We start from the raw sequence: 12798 nt of genomic DNA on the forward strand, positions 1-12798 counted from the left end.
TTCTGTGTCACCTTTTTACACTTTCTTATTCCACTGAGGTTTTTCCTTCTGCTTGGATGTGTCTTGTCCAACCAGTTCCTCAAACGGGTGACAAATCTCTACCATCTAATTATTCTCCCATTGCACTTACTTCTACTCTTTCTAAACTAAAATAATGGAGAAATCCATTAACTGCCAACTCCTAAACTATCCAGAACCCTACTGTCTGATCACTGATTGCCAATATGGATTCTGTTAGTGTTGATCCACTGGTGATATACTGGCTTATGTTACCCATCTATGGACAAATTCAATGGAAAAGTCTGGTGAAACTCAAGCAATTGCTCTTCAGATTTAAGAGGCTTTTGATCATGTTCAGCATAAAGGTTTTCTAAATAAGCTTCTGTCTTGTCAACTTTTCTGAACTGAGTATCCAGTTTTCTCTCTGACTGCTCTCTGTCTTCTAATTTCTCAAATAATGTGCTGGTGTTCACAAGGTTCAGTTTTTTTCTCCCATTCTTTTCCTCTTGTATATTAATGACCTTCCATTTACTGGAAATCCTATCCATAGTTTTGCTGATGATAACACATTGCATTCCACCTTTCAGGTTGCGAAACCTTGTCCTGAAAAAACAGCTTCGACTCCTCAAATATTCATCTACTAATTCCTTAAATGCTGATCTCCAGCTAATTCTCCAGTGGGGCAAAGATAACTTAGTTAATTTCAACCCTTCTAAAACTCAGTCCTGTCTTATATCTCACAAAAAGGATCCTTCTGCTCCCATGATAATCTTCGATGACACTCAGATTTCTAGACAATATCACATATCTCTATTAGGGATTACCCTGACTTCTAATCTCTCTCTTGGCATAAGTACATTACAAACATTGCTTCCTCTGCATCTAAAAAAACTGGGGTTTCTCTTTTGCTCTCAGCATTACTTTTCTTCCAAACAGCTGTTCACTCTGTACAAATCCATCCTATCATGGAATATTGTACCCACATCTGGGCTGGTGCCTCCAAAACCTCTCTCAGGCTTCTAGATTCCATTCAAAGGAGGGCAATTAGGTTAATTAATGACTCATCTCTAATAGTCTCTCCACTTCGTCTCATAGATGTTTGGTTTCTGCTGCATGCCTTTTCAGTAGATACTTCCATTGGCACCGTTCTTTTGAATTGGCTTTATAATTCCCCCTCTTTCATCCAAACCAGTCTGAACATGTTCAGCAACCAACAAGCATCTTTTTTCTGTCCAACTTCAAACTCACAGAATGAACTTTTCTTCTTCCTCATTTATTCCTTCAACTTCCATTTTTTGGAACGACCGTCTTTCACATATTTTCTGAAGATTACAATCCACGGAAATTCAAGTCTAATGTCAACAAGTTTCTTCTTTCATCTTCTCAACGTTCAATCCATGCATGGTTCTAACTACTACAGGTTCTAATACCTTTTGTGTTTGGGGTTTTCATAAGAAAAAAAAAATAATAATGAACTTTCTCAGCTTTTAATGTTTCAAATCTGTCTGCCAGTCCCTTGACTGTCTTGTATAATTTATGTCATGCTGTATGTTTATTATAAAATTCATTTCATGGCTATACCTTAAATATAACTTTGACGTATAGCTACATTGTGATACCTATATTTTATGTCCTAGATATTAAAATCTTGGCCAATTTGTCTTTGAAAATAGGCAGGGGAAAAACAGTTGCAAGATTAAATGGTGAAGAAATAAATACCCCATAAAATTTTAATTAAGAAATTCACTAGTATGCTTACATATTTACAAAAATGGAAAAGCCATAACAGTAACTGAAGGATAATAGTAATGACTTATAATGGGCACCACGTTTCTCAGATTAAATTATTTTAAAACAAAGAGGCACTATTCAAAGGTTAATATTTAACATTCATACACCATTATAACATCAAATATTGTGTATTCAATAAGATTAAACATTAATATAATGAAACACTATTCAGGATATTTATTTACAAGAATTAAAAAAAAAAAAAAAAAAAACCAACTATACAAATATGTGAATGAAAACAATGATGCAATAAATACAAGATCTTATATACTAATATTCTAGAAAAGGTCTTCCACCACTTAAAGCATTTGTTAACTGGCTTAATTTAAGAACTGCATCTGCTGCTGGTTCATAATATGCAACACCAACACCACTACTTGCCTTGTTAATGGTCCTGTGAACAACAGTTCCAAACAATGAAGGTTTGTGGGAATGCTGAAGAAAAAGCTTTTGAATACATGAAGCTTCTTCAAGAACTTCTAAAATTTCCAATATCTGTACTGGCTGTATTATAGCACCAAAATTAGCAATCAGTTTTTCTTGAGAAATACCGGGTGATGTAAGAACTGCACTAAGAATTGAAACAAGCATTTTCTGCAGGAGTGGTCTATTCAGAGAACCATCGGGTTTTCGCCATAATCTGCCAATAAAACAAACCAATTTTGAAATATTCCTATTCAGAGGTGTTTGTTGTCCTTCAAAACATATCTTTCTTTTCTTCCTTTGACTTCTTTCAGTCTGACTATCATTATCCTGTGATGAAACAATATCTGGACATCCTTGTTTTGAATCATGATGTTCAATATCTTCACCAATGTTCTTAGGATTTTTTGGGAAAGCATCTTCATTATTTGATGCATTTTGAAATTGGGATGTTGAAATAACAACTTCATTTTCTACAGCAAATTCTGGCATCTCTCCTAAAGAATTAATGTTTTGAGACTGTACTTTTTCCGAACTGATATCAGAAGTGTGCACATCACTTTGGCTTTCTTCAAGATCTGTATATTTTTCCTGTGCCTTATTCTGCAATGAAATTATTTCAGTGGCTTTGGCTCTATATTCTTTCATAATTTTGTATGAAGAAACAATCCATGGCTTACAAAAGAAAACAGTGACATACTTAAAGCAGTTTACTCCTATCCTTAAAATGAGATTAGCATTTCTCATTATGCCAAGATGATTTTTCAATTTCAGAGTACCAAGAGGATTTCTAAAATCTTCTAAAAGCTTTTCATAACTAATGCCATAATGTTTTGTAGAATTAATTAAATCATAAATATGGTTAGCTTCTGCTATTTCAGTTGGTGAATAATCTTTGTACACTTTTGGTATATCTTCTGAACCATACCCTAGTGCCTCTTCTGAAATGTACATTTTGTACGAATTTATGATAGACTTTATATCATTTGGTTGAAGGAGTATACTTTTATGACTGCATATCTCATTTATTTCTGATTCTGTATCTACTAATTCTTTAGGAAATATGGCAAAAGACTCTGCTCCATCATTTTTTTTAAACCCATCACTCAATTTACAGCGTATACAACAAGAATTGATAACAAAATCTCGAGCATCTTGTGCCCGTTCTGTAGGAGGTTGTGTAAATTCCTGACGTAACATATACAGAGCAAATCTCGATGCTTTAGTTGCAGCTGGAAGTTCAATATGTACATTACTACTGTTGCTAATGCTCTGTTGTTTCTGACTTACACTGTTAACTTTACAATAATCATGATCTTTACTTTCACTGATTGTTAATGAAGTTTCAGCAGAATTCATATTACTGTCATCAAGTGACTGATTCTCCACTGTCATTTCTTGCTCTGTGCATTGTCTTTTTAGAGGGGCATCCTTGGGATCATCCGAATAATTCTTCCTTTTAAATGTCACAGATTTCGACAAGTCATCAACTTTATCATCTGTTAAATGACACTGCTTTGTATGTTCAGAAAGCTGTGAGTGATGTTTGTCATTTATAAGTGAATTAAATAATACAATCTGATCTGGTATTGTTACATCAAATGTTATGTTCTTTGTTGCCATTAGAGAAATTACAGCTGCACAATAGCCAGGAGGAATATCTCCAATTAGGGTAACATTTGACAATTTTGAAGTGTTTTCAATTAAGTTCAGCATAAATTCATATGCTTCTTCATATATGAAAGGCTGATACCTTGGCTGTAGCATGCATTCAAATGAATATGAAACACGAAAAGGAATTGATGATGCTGGCACCATACTCACAGCTCTACCCTTACGCTTTATTATTAATTGATTTTTCCGTAAATGGCTTACAGCATTACGCAATAAATAATCTGGGTACTGCTGGTATATCTTGTAAAGTGGGTATAACCAGTTAGTTTTGTCACCACAAGCACACAAAGAGGAAATTATGACATTACAAACTACATTTAAACATATATCATAATATTCTTGGGGTTCCGTGTGAACAGACTTTGAGTCTGATAGCTTACCAGCAACTTTAATCTGAAAATGTTTTTGAAATTCTTTAAAAGATTTAGGCAGTGCTTTTTCTTTAGGTTCATCATCTAAGGCTGTGGTGAATTTTACAATTAAACTTTGTACAACAGAAGCAAACAGTTCATTCCAAACAGCCTCATTTGACTTTGGTGGTTTAGAAATTTGAAATTTTTGTACTAATTCTTTATCTTGTTTAGCTTCTTCAAGAAATACTGAGACATTGAAGTCAGTTGTGGGATTTGACAGCATGTAACGGATTCTCCTCTGACAAGCACGGGAAGTTTTGTTTAATGCAACACTGGGGAGGTGCTTATGCAGTAAATCTCTAACGACTGTTGCTGACACAACCATTCCTCTAAACTCTGGACCAAGGAAACATGAAGCTACCTTACATAATAAAAGAAAACTATCTTCCTTCGCTGACCAATCAACACGCATCTTTGACATTTTGTTCATTGCAGCTTTATCTGTTTCATCATAATAAGGTCTACGCTTTTTCCACTTTTTACCAGTACTTTTAACAGTAACTTTGGGTGGGCATTTATCAGCAGGTTCCTTGTCATAATCTCGTTTACGTTTTCTAGATTTCATGCTCTTTTGTTCTGCCAGAGGCTTTGTTTTCTTTTGTAAACGTGAAGAGGAAGTAACAAAATGTTTGCTGTGTCGACGGAAGTGATGCTTGTAACGTGGATATAAAGTACTTGATGGTTCTTTGCTCTTATTTAGATATTGTAAGTAACTATTCCCCACAAGATGCTTATCCTCAGATTTTGACTGCTGTCCTTTACATGCAATTTCTTTAGGCATCTGAGTAGACATGCTTGGCCAAGACCAGTTCCTTTTCATATGAGCAAAAAATGAGGAATCAAGGCCTCCTGCACCTAATCCATCCCCTGGAATATTTCCATCATCAACCACTTCATCAAAACTTTTATTTCTAGATGCTTCAATCATTTCTGGTTTTTTAGACATGAATTCTCTACCATTACTATGTTTTGAACTTCCCATAGAAGAATGAAGGCAAATATTTTCCAGATCTAGCCAAAATGTTTCAACATCTTCAAGTTTTACCAAGTGATGCTGTTTTACTTCATGTGGCACATTATGAGACAAAGAGATTTCTTCTTTATGATTTAAATAACCTGGATGAGAAAGTGACGTATTTTTTATCTTTGTGTTTTTATGTAAATAAATAAACACCTGATCCTTTTCTCTTTCTGAAGGTCCAAAGGAAAGTAATCCCATATAGCTTAATAGTGTGGCTACACTATGAACAGCAAAGATGTAACGCCGTCTGCTTAACAAAGCATTTCTTAATTTCTGGGGCAAGTGTCTAATCAAGCAATGTTGCTTAATGGGATCAGCTAAATATTCATGCAGTTCTTCAATTTTGTGAGTTACATTCACAACTTTTAGAAGCTGAGATAAAGGCATACATAACAAAATATCAGTGATCAAACACCACCCTTTCCTGATTTCAGAATGTTTTGGAAGAGGAGGTACAAACATTTTCCAAGTTTTATCATCACAGTATATAATTGGATCATTTTCATCAATATCACTAAGTTCTGGTAAATGTCCCTGATAGTCATAAACAAGATAAAATAAAAATGCATGTAATGTTTTCATTCGTATGAATTTTGGTTCCAAACCATAAAATCTTCCAACAGATGGCATATACTCCTTTTGCGAATGCTCTGCATTTTCAATACACAGAGAATGCAATGCTTTCACACTTTTAATGAAAGATGGTGTTTCCTTTTTACTTGCTTGTTCAAAAAATGTTAGTTTCTTTGTCTGTTCTTCACTGTCTTCCATGTGTTTATATTTTGCTTGGTCAATAGCCCTCTTAATTAAAGGATCATTGGCCGAAATACTTGGGTCACAAATAAAATGCAACTCTTTTTCTTTATTTCTTGATTTAAGAACTACTTTGTAAGATCTTATATAACCATCTTTATGAAGTTTATTGATGAGTCTCCCCATAGACTTTTTATCCAATTTCTTCATATAGTTTTCTTTTCTATCTTCTTCAATAATCAATCTTTGCAGCTTTGAAACATCATCAATAACTTTAGCAGTTCTAACAGCTTCAATAAGAATGGTTGCCCTCCTTAATAAGCGATAAGTAACACTAACTTTTTCTTTGTATGAAGAGTTGCAGGCTCGTTTTATATCTTCAGTAAAACTGTCATCATTTGAATCACGCTTTCTTTTAAGGTTTTCCTTTCCTGTGTCTTCTTTTATAATTGGTATATTCTCTGAATTAACTAAAACTGGAATATTCTGACTGGTACTGGATTCCCCAGATAAGTGATCATTAGCCTTTTCTAACTGACATGATTCAGATATCTCCAAAAGTTTTCTTCTCTGTTCCAAAAACTTTTGAAAAGATTCACTCTTCTTTTCAAAGTGCTTTGCAATATATTTAGTAACACGCTGTCTCCCAACATCTTGCATTATTGGAATCACAACTCCTCTCTTCACTAAATTACGACACAAGAATCTTATTTCCAACTTTGGCAAGGTCATTTGCTTTCTAAGTTCGAAAGCAGTAATGCCATCAGAGCCTGCAGAATTAACATATTTAAAAGCCTGAGACAAAAGTGGAAGTCCAAACACAAAGCAATTCGGATCGAAAACATGAGTTTGCAAATATTTTAATTCTTTTTCTTCTTCACTCTCTTCTTCCTCATCATTACCTTGTTCTTCTTCGGTGTCCTGATAAGGATTCACAAGTTCAATTACTTTTACTAATTTGTCCTTTCCATTCAAAGTAACACATTCACGTTCTGTCGCTTCTGGAAACATCTCTCTGTGTGTTAACACCACTATTCTCACACAATTTTGAAAGGGCTTTTGCAAAAGTTTTTTAAAACTTGTCTCTTTCATGCCTAACTCTTTTCTCAATACTTGAACAACCTCTCGTTGTTTTGGCTTATTCGTTAATATTTCACACATGTGTTTCAACATCACCTGCATCTTGGAATGCCTCTCTATATAAAATCGGGTTAGATGTAATAAGTGTCCAGCTACAGTCTGACTATTTCTATTTCTTTGATAATGTGTCTGTTTTATAATGAGATTTTTATGCACTAACTGGCCAAGGTAATAGTGAAGATTTTTACAGTTGTCAAATAGTGCAAGCAATCCCAACCTTCCTTGTGTCACTTCACCATGATAACGTGACTTACCTATACGTTCCAAGAGACAGTATTGTATTTCCTTTAACTCTATTGTAGGATTAACATTAGTTCCCATTAGTGCAATATTTCTAGAATTCTGAGAAGCAACTAATACTAACTTCTCACCCCATTCACTTACAGCTTCCTTTAAGGTTACATGTAGGTTCCCACCACATCGAATTTTGGAAGTTATGTTATTTCTAGTGTGGAATGATGTACATGAGCCTCTAAATTTATTTGCTTCAATTACTTTACAGGGATATATATCTTCTGGAAGCTCTTCTGGTTCTACTACAATACCCAGATCTAGATCAACATGATCATATCTATTGTAAATGGCAAGTGGAGGACGAGGTTCAGCAAGTTCATAAAATTCTATGTCTTTATGAACAGAAATACACTCCCAAATATAGGCTTTAGAATTTTCATCAAGTGCCAGAGGAAAATTAGGTCTGTTTTGTAGACGTATCCAAAGTGTTGAGAGTGTGATACCATCTAAACCTTCTAATGCAATTTCATCTAAGCTGTTAGCTACAAAATCCAGCCTATTATCAATCATCTTTTATAGCCGAGTTACTTCATCCTATGCAAGCATAAAAAATAAAAATAAAATTTTAAATATTTATATTTTTAACAAACAATATACACTTTAATCTAAAAGATATTCCTTGGCTAAATGCTTAAGAGTATGAAGGAGTTTAATTATGCATGGGTAATACAAACACATCAAATGTTTCTAGTACCAAGGAAGTTTTAATGATAATTAAAATAATGCATTAAAACTACCTTGGTAGTAGAAATGATGTGTGTGCATTACCCATGCATAATTAAACTCCTTCAATATATACCTTCTAAGTAAGACCACTTTGCAAGTTTAAATTTAACTAAAGTCCAAATATATTAATGACAAAAAAAAAAAAAAAAAAAAAAAAAATGCATATGGAAAAAAATCTAAGGAAGACAAAATCTTACAATTTCCCTTTCAAAATAAGATGAGAATCATGTAAATAATTGCCACTTAATATGCCATAATGTGTCAGATTTACTAACAGAATCTCCTCTAAAGTCCAAATATATTAATGGCAAAAACAATGCATTATTTTGTCTTCCTTACGTTTTTTGCACATTTCCCTATCAGAATAAGATGAAAATCTAATGGTCACTTAATATGTTATGATATGTCAGATTTGTTAACAGAGAAAATGGCTATGCCTTTTTGTGATGCCATTTTTATAAAGTGATATTAGCAATTTAGGTTAACCCATGAATAACAGCATCACCAAGAAGCCTGATTTTATCACGTTATCAAATTTGGCCTAATCATTCACTGATGCAATGCCCATGTTATAACATTCTAGCTAAAATTTCTATTTCACCTTCAGATTTTAAGTGGCTAAACAATTCCCTTCCAAACTTCTGTAAAATAGCAGATGATATTCTGAACTGCCACATCAAAATCAGTAGTCCTTTAATCCTAGATATCTTGGCAAACCTATACAACCGAAACCCACAGAATCACTCCCATATTCTAGGATGCAAATCCACAAAATCCAAAAGACTTAACTTCAAGGCTATCCTTATTAGCTCCCTTTTACTAAAGCCCCGAGACAAAATTCCCTCGAAACCACCCTCGCTTCTAGACTTCTGTATCCATCACCAAAAAGTTTGTTAATCCCTGATTTATTCATTATTCAATAATTAACGTTGAAAAAAAAAAAAAAAAAAACAGGTAGCAAGGAGGAATTCTCCTTAATACGTCTAAGAGTCCCCTTTATAAGGTTTTGTGGACACCTCCATCGAGGCATCGGGCACTTTTGGCTCTTGCTCCAAAAGGCTGATTGTTGTGGAAGAAGCTCGTACAAACCGTAAAATCAATAAATAGCGTTTCTATGATGTGATAGTAAAAACAAAGCTGAAAAGCATTTAAAAAAATTTTTTTTTTTTAGCTTTGTTGAAAAAGAATTTTATTTAAAATATGTCATTTTGGTACGGGAAACCTGAATTACGAGCCCTTTAAATTATGTAAAATTAAGATCTCATTTATCACTATATTACTTCTTACTTTTGTCATAAAGCTATTTTTTTTTTGGTTTAAAAAAAATTGGACATACCTTTTACAAAAATTACTAAGTTAGAAAGTTAACTCTAAGGATTCATGCTACGATAATAGCTTGGTACACAATTATCTCTACATACAGTATTTATCTAACTTGTAAACACTAACACATTCTGATATTAACTTTACCAACTACCAGAAAACGATCTACTCTCTAACTGACACAAGACATTGAGAAACCAGTTTTCCAACAACGAGATAAAAATATAGTTTGAGGACGAGATTATGAACATTATTTGATATGCACCACAGAGTACTACTAATATTAGTACTACTGTGATATGGTGATTCCCTTGTACAGCATAAGCCTTAGGCTTCTTTGCACTATATGGCTAGTAATAATAATACATTAGGTTCAGAAAACGGAACTTCCAGGATTCGCGATGCCGATTTTTCCGTATCTAAAAAGTTTTACTTTTAATATATTTAAAGCAGAAATAATGATGCTATATAAGAAATAAATATTAAGAATGCAATATATTAACTACACATATAAAACATAAACATGTTGACGTTTTCTATGCCAGTTCTACTTTCTTTTATTATTATTATTATTATTATTAGCCATATGGTACAAGGAAGCCTGAGGCTTATGCTGCACCAGCCAAAAAAAAAAAAAAAAAAAATTCCCCGAGTTACCCCCTGAGAGAGAGAGAGAGAGAGAAGTATAAAGGAATCACCAAGAAAGAGAAGAATGATGATATCCAGCTCAGGACCCTGGGTTTGCCAAGCCCATACTCACCAGATGCTAATGTTCTTGATTATTCTTCTCTGTATGAGGTTTAGGAGCCATAGTGAGGGGTTTTTAATTTAAAATAAATATAAAACAGCAGTATAATCCGTAATATCAGTACAGAATTCACTTTTCAAAAGGCGAATTTGACAAATTACGTGAGGTGCCGTTTTCTTTTTTTCACTGATCTCAATGTGCCATTATTTCGACAGTACAGTACTACCATGTGCAACTACTCTAAACACAGAGTAGTAAGATACTGCAAGTACAGTAAATCTAAACTGACCAAATCCTTAGCATTCCAATACGAGACATCTGGGGGAGGGGCCGGATTTTCAACCCCAGAAACAATATACACATATTTTTATATATATAAAATATATTCACATACAAAATATAAATTAAATACATTGACTTCTTTGAACTAAACTTATAAAATAAAATATCAAACTTCTTAAGAAATATATATAGCGTGTGTGTGTGTATATATATATATATATATATATATATATCTATTATTATTTATTTTTATTATTATTTTTTTTTTTACAGAAAGTCTGAAATTCAGTGTACGGTACCCCTCGTGTTACGTTACGCAACGAACAGAGGGTTGCGTGAAGGCTGTGAACTGAGAAAAATAATTGTAATTAGAAGGGGAAAAAAAAATATTAGAGGAATCATGTTTTTAATCGATTTTCATTTTTGTTTAGTGAAAAAAGGTTAGATTTTTTCAATGAAATAATAATAATGGCGGCCATAATAACCTCAAAGAAGGAAGGAAGAACCTGTAGACCCTCACCTACCTGATGTACATGGACGACATCAGGCTCTACGCGGCAACCGAGAAGTAACTCCAGCAACTACTCCGGATCACCGAAGAATTCAGCAATGATATTAGAATGGAATTTGATCTGGACAAATGCAAGACCCACAGATTGCGCAGCGAAAATTAGTCAACTGAAACTACCAGCTGCAGAGTGGTAAAGAGATCGAAGCCATGACAGAAGGAGAGGCCTACAAATATCTGGGGATGATGCAGGCTCAGAAGTTACAGCACAAGGAAATCAAGGCCTCCCTGACCGAAAAATACTACCAGAGACCCAGAAGCACTCCATCAGGAAGATAGACAAGTGGTATATACACTATACCATAAGGAAGAGAGACAAGTGGTATATACACTATACCATAAAGAAGATAGACAAGTGGTATATAGACTATACCATAAGGAAGATAGACAAGTGGTATATACACTCAATCTAAGCGAGTAGTCCCCTCACATCCAGAAGGCACAAACGAAGCTAGAGAGATGGGCAAAGAAGACACACCAGGGCAGACACTACAATGACCTCCATCGAGATCACATAGATAAAATTGCTTCCAATGCATGGCTCACGAGCGGCAAGCTCTTCCCTGAGACTGCCCAGGTAATCAACACCAGAAACTATAGCCAATACATCACCAAGGAGCCTGGAGTGTCAGATGTCGACGAGGCCACCGGGCCTCAGAAACGGTCCAACACATCAGAGCAGGATGCAAGGCCATCAGCCAGACTGACTACAATCGTAGACAGTAGCCAGGATAATACATTGGAAGCTACTAGGCTTTACATACCAACTAAGAAATATTGTTAAAGGTTTAAGCCTAAATGGATATCAGATGAACTAATGAAACATAACGCAGAGAAGAAAAATGCATGGGATACATATAAATTAATGGGTGACATGGAAGCCAATGATATATATAAGCTGGTCTGTAATCAAGTCACAAAGGAAAATTACGCAAGCAAAGGCAGATTATGAGAAATCCTTAGCACAGGATGCGTAGAAAAACAGAAAACGGTTCTTTACCTATGTAAACTCGAAGGAAAGTAATGAATCAGATTGGTCCACTCGATGATGGTTCAACAGTTGAGCATCCTGCTCAGGTGGCTAACAAACTAAACGAGTATTTTGCATCTACATTCACACATCAGGAGTTATTCAGGAAGGGGAATGCCAGAGGTGAAGTAAACTCTGGCAGTGAGCTAGATGATTTTGTAATAACTGAGAGGAAAGTGGAGGAGAAATTCTTGAGGATAAACATAAAAGAGGCACCCGGGGTGGATGGGATATATCCAGTTATATTAAAGGAGGCAGCAAAGAAAGTAAGCAAACCCTTAGCCATAATTATCGGAGTTTCTTTGAACTCGGAGGAGATAGCCATTGACTGGAGATGTGCAAATGTGACCCCAATTCACAAAGGAGGATCAAAGGCTGATGCAATTAATTATAGACCTGTGAGTTTATCTTATGTTCCAGAAAAATTAATGGAGGCACTGGTTAAAGAAGCACTGCAGGATCATTTAGACAAGACTTCAGTTATAGCTCGGACACAGCATGGTTTTGTTAAGGGAAAGTCTTGTCTGACCAATTTGATTGGATACAATAATGCAGTCACAAAAGAACTGGAAGCAGGGAATAACTTTGATATTATATATTTGGACCTTAGAA

General features: G+C 34.6%; 1 protein-coding gene across 1 annotated transcript; it reads right to left on the bottom strand.

The window, feature by feature from the left end:
• Positions 1–2061: 2061 nt before the first annotated feature.
• LOC150084802 (general transcription factor 3C polypeptide 1) lies at positions 2062–9706 on the bottom strand. The gene is made up of 2 exons (XM_090376357.1): positions 9572–9706; positions 2062–8043 (listed from the first exon to the last, which is right to left on the bottom strand). Exon 2 carries the CDS (start codon positions 8017–8019, stop codon positions 2062–2064), a length of 5958 nt encoding a protein of 1985 aa, XP_090232483.1. The 5' UTR covers positions 8020–8043; positions 9572–9706.
• Positions 9707–12798: the final 3092 nt, after the last annotated feature.

The sequence above is a fragment of the Mastigoproctus giganteus genome, chromosome 6, assembly GCF_048544385.1.
Source record: "Mastigoproctus giganteus isolate SK-2022 chromosome 6, ASM4854438v1, whole genome shotgun sequence".
Lineage (NCBI taxonomy): Eukaryota > Metazoa > Arthropoda > Arachnida > Uropygi > Thelyphonidae > Mastigoproctus > Mastigoproctus giganteus.

Bases quoted from the DNA above. Each gene is read 5' to 3' on its own strand.
- LOC150084802 (XM_090376357.1), bottom strand. From the start codon at position 8,019: ATGATTGATAATAGGCTGGATTTTGTAGCTAACAGCTTAGATGAAATT.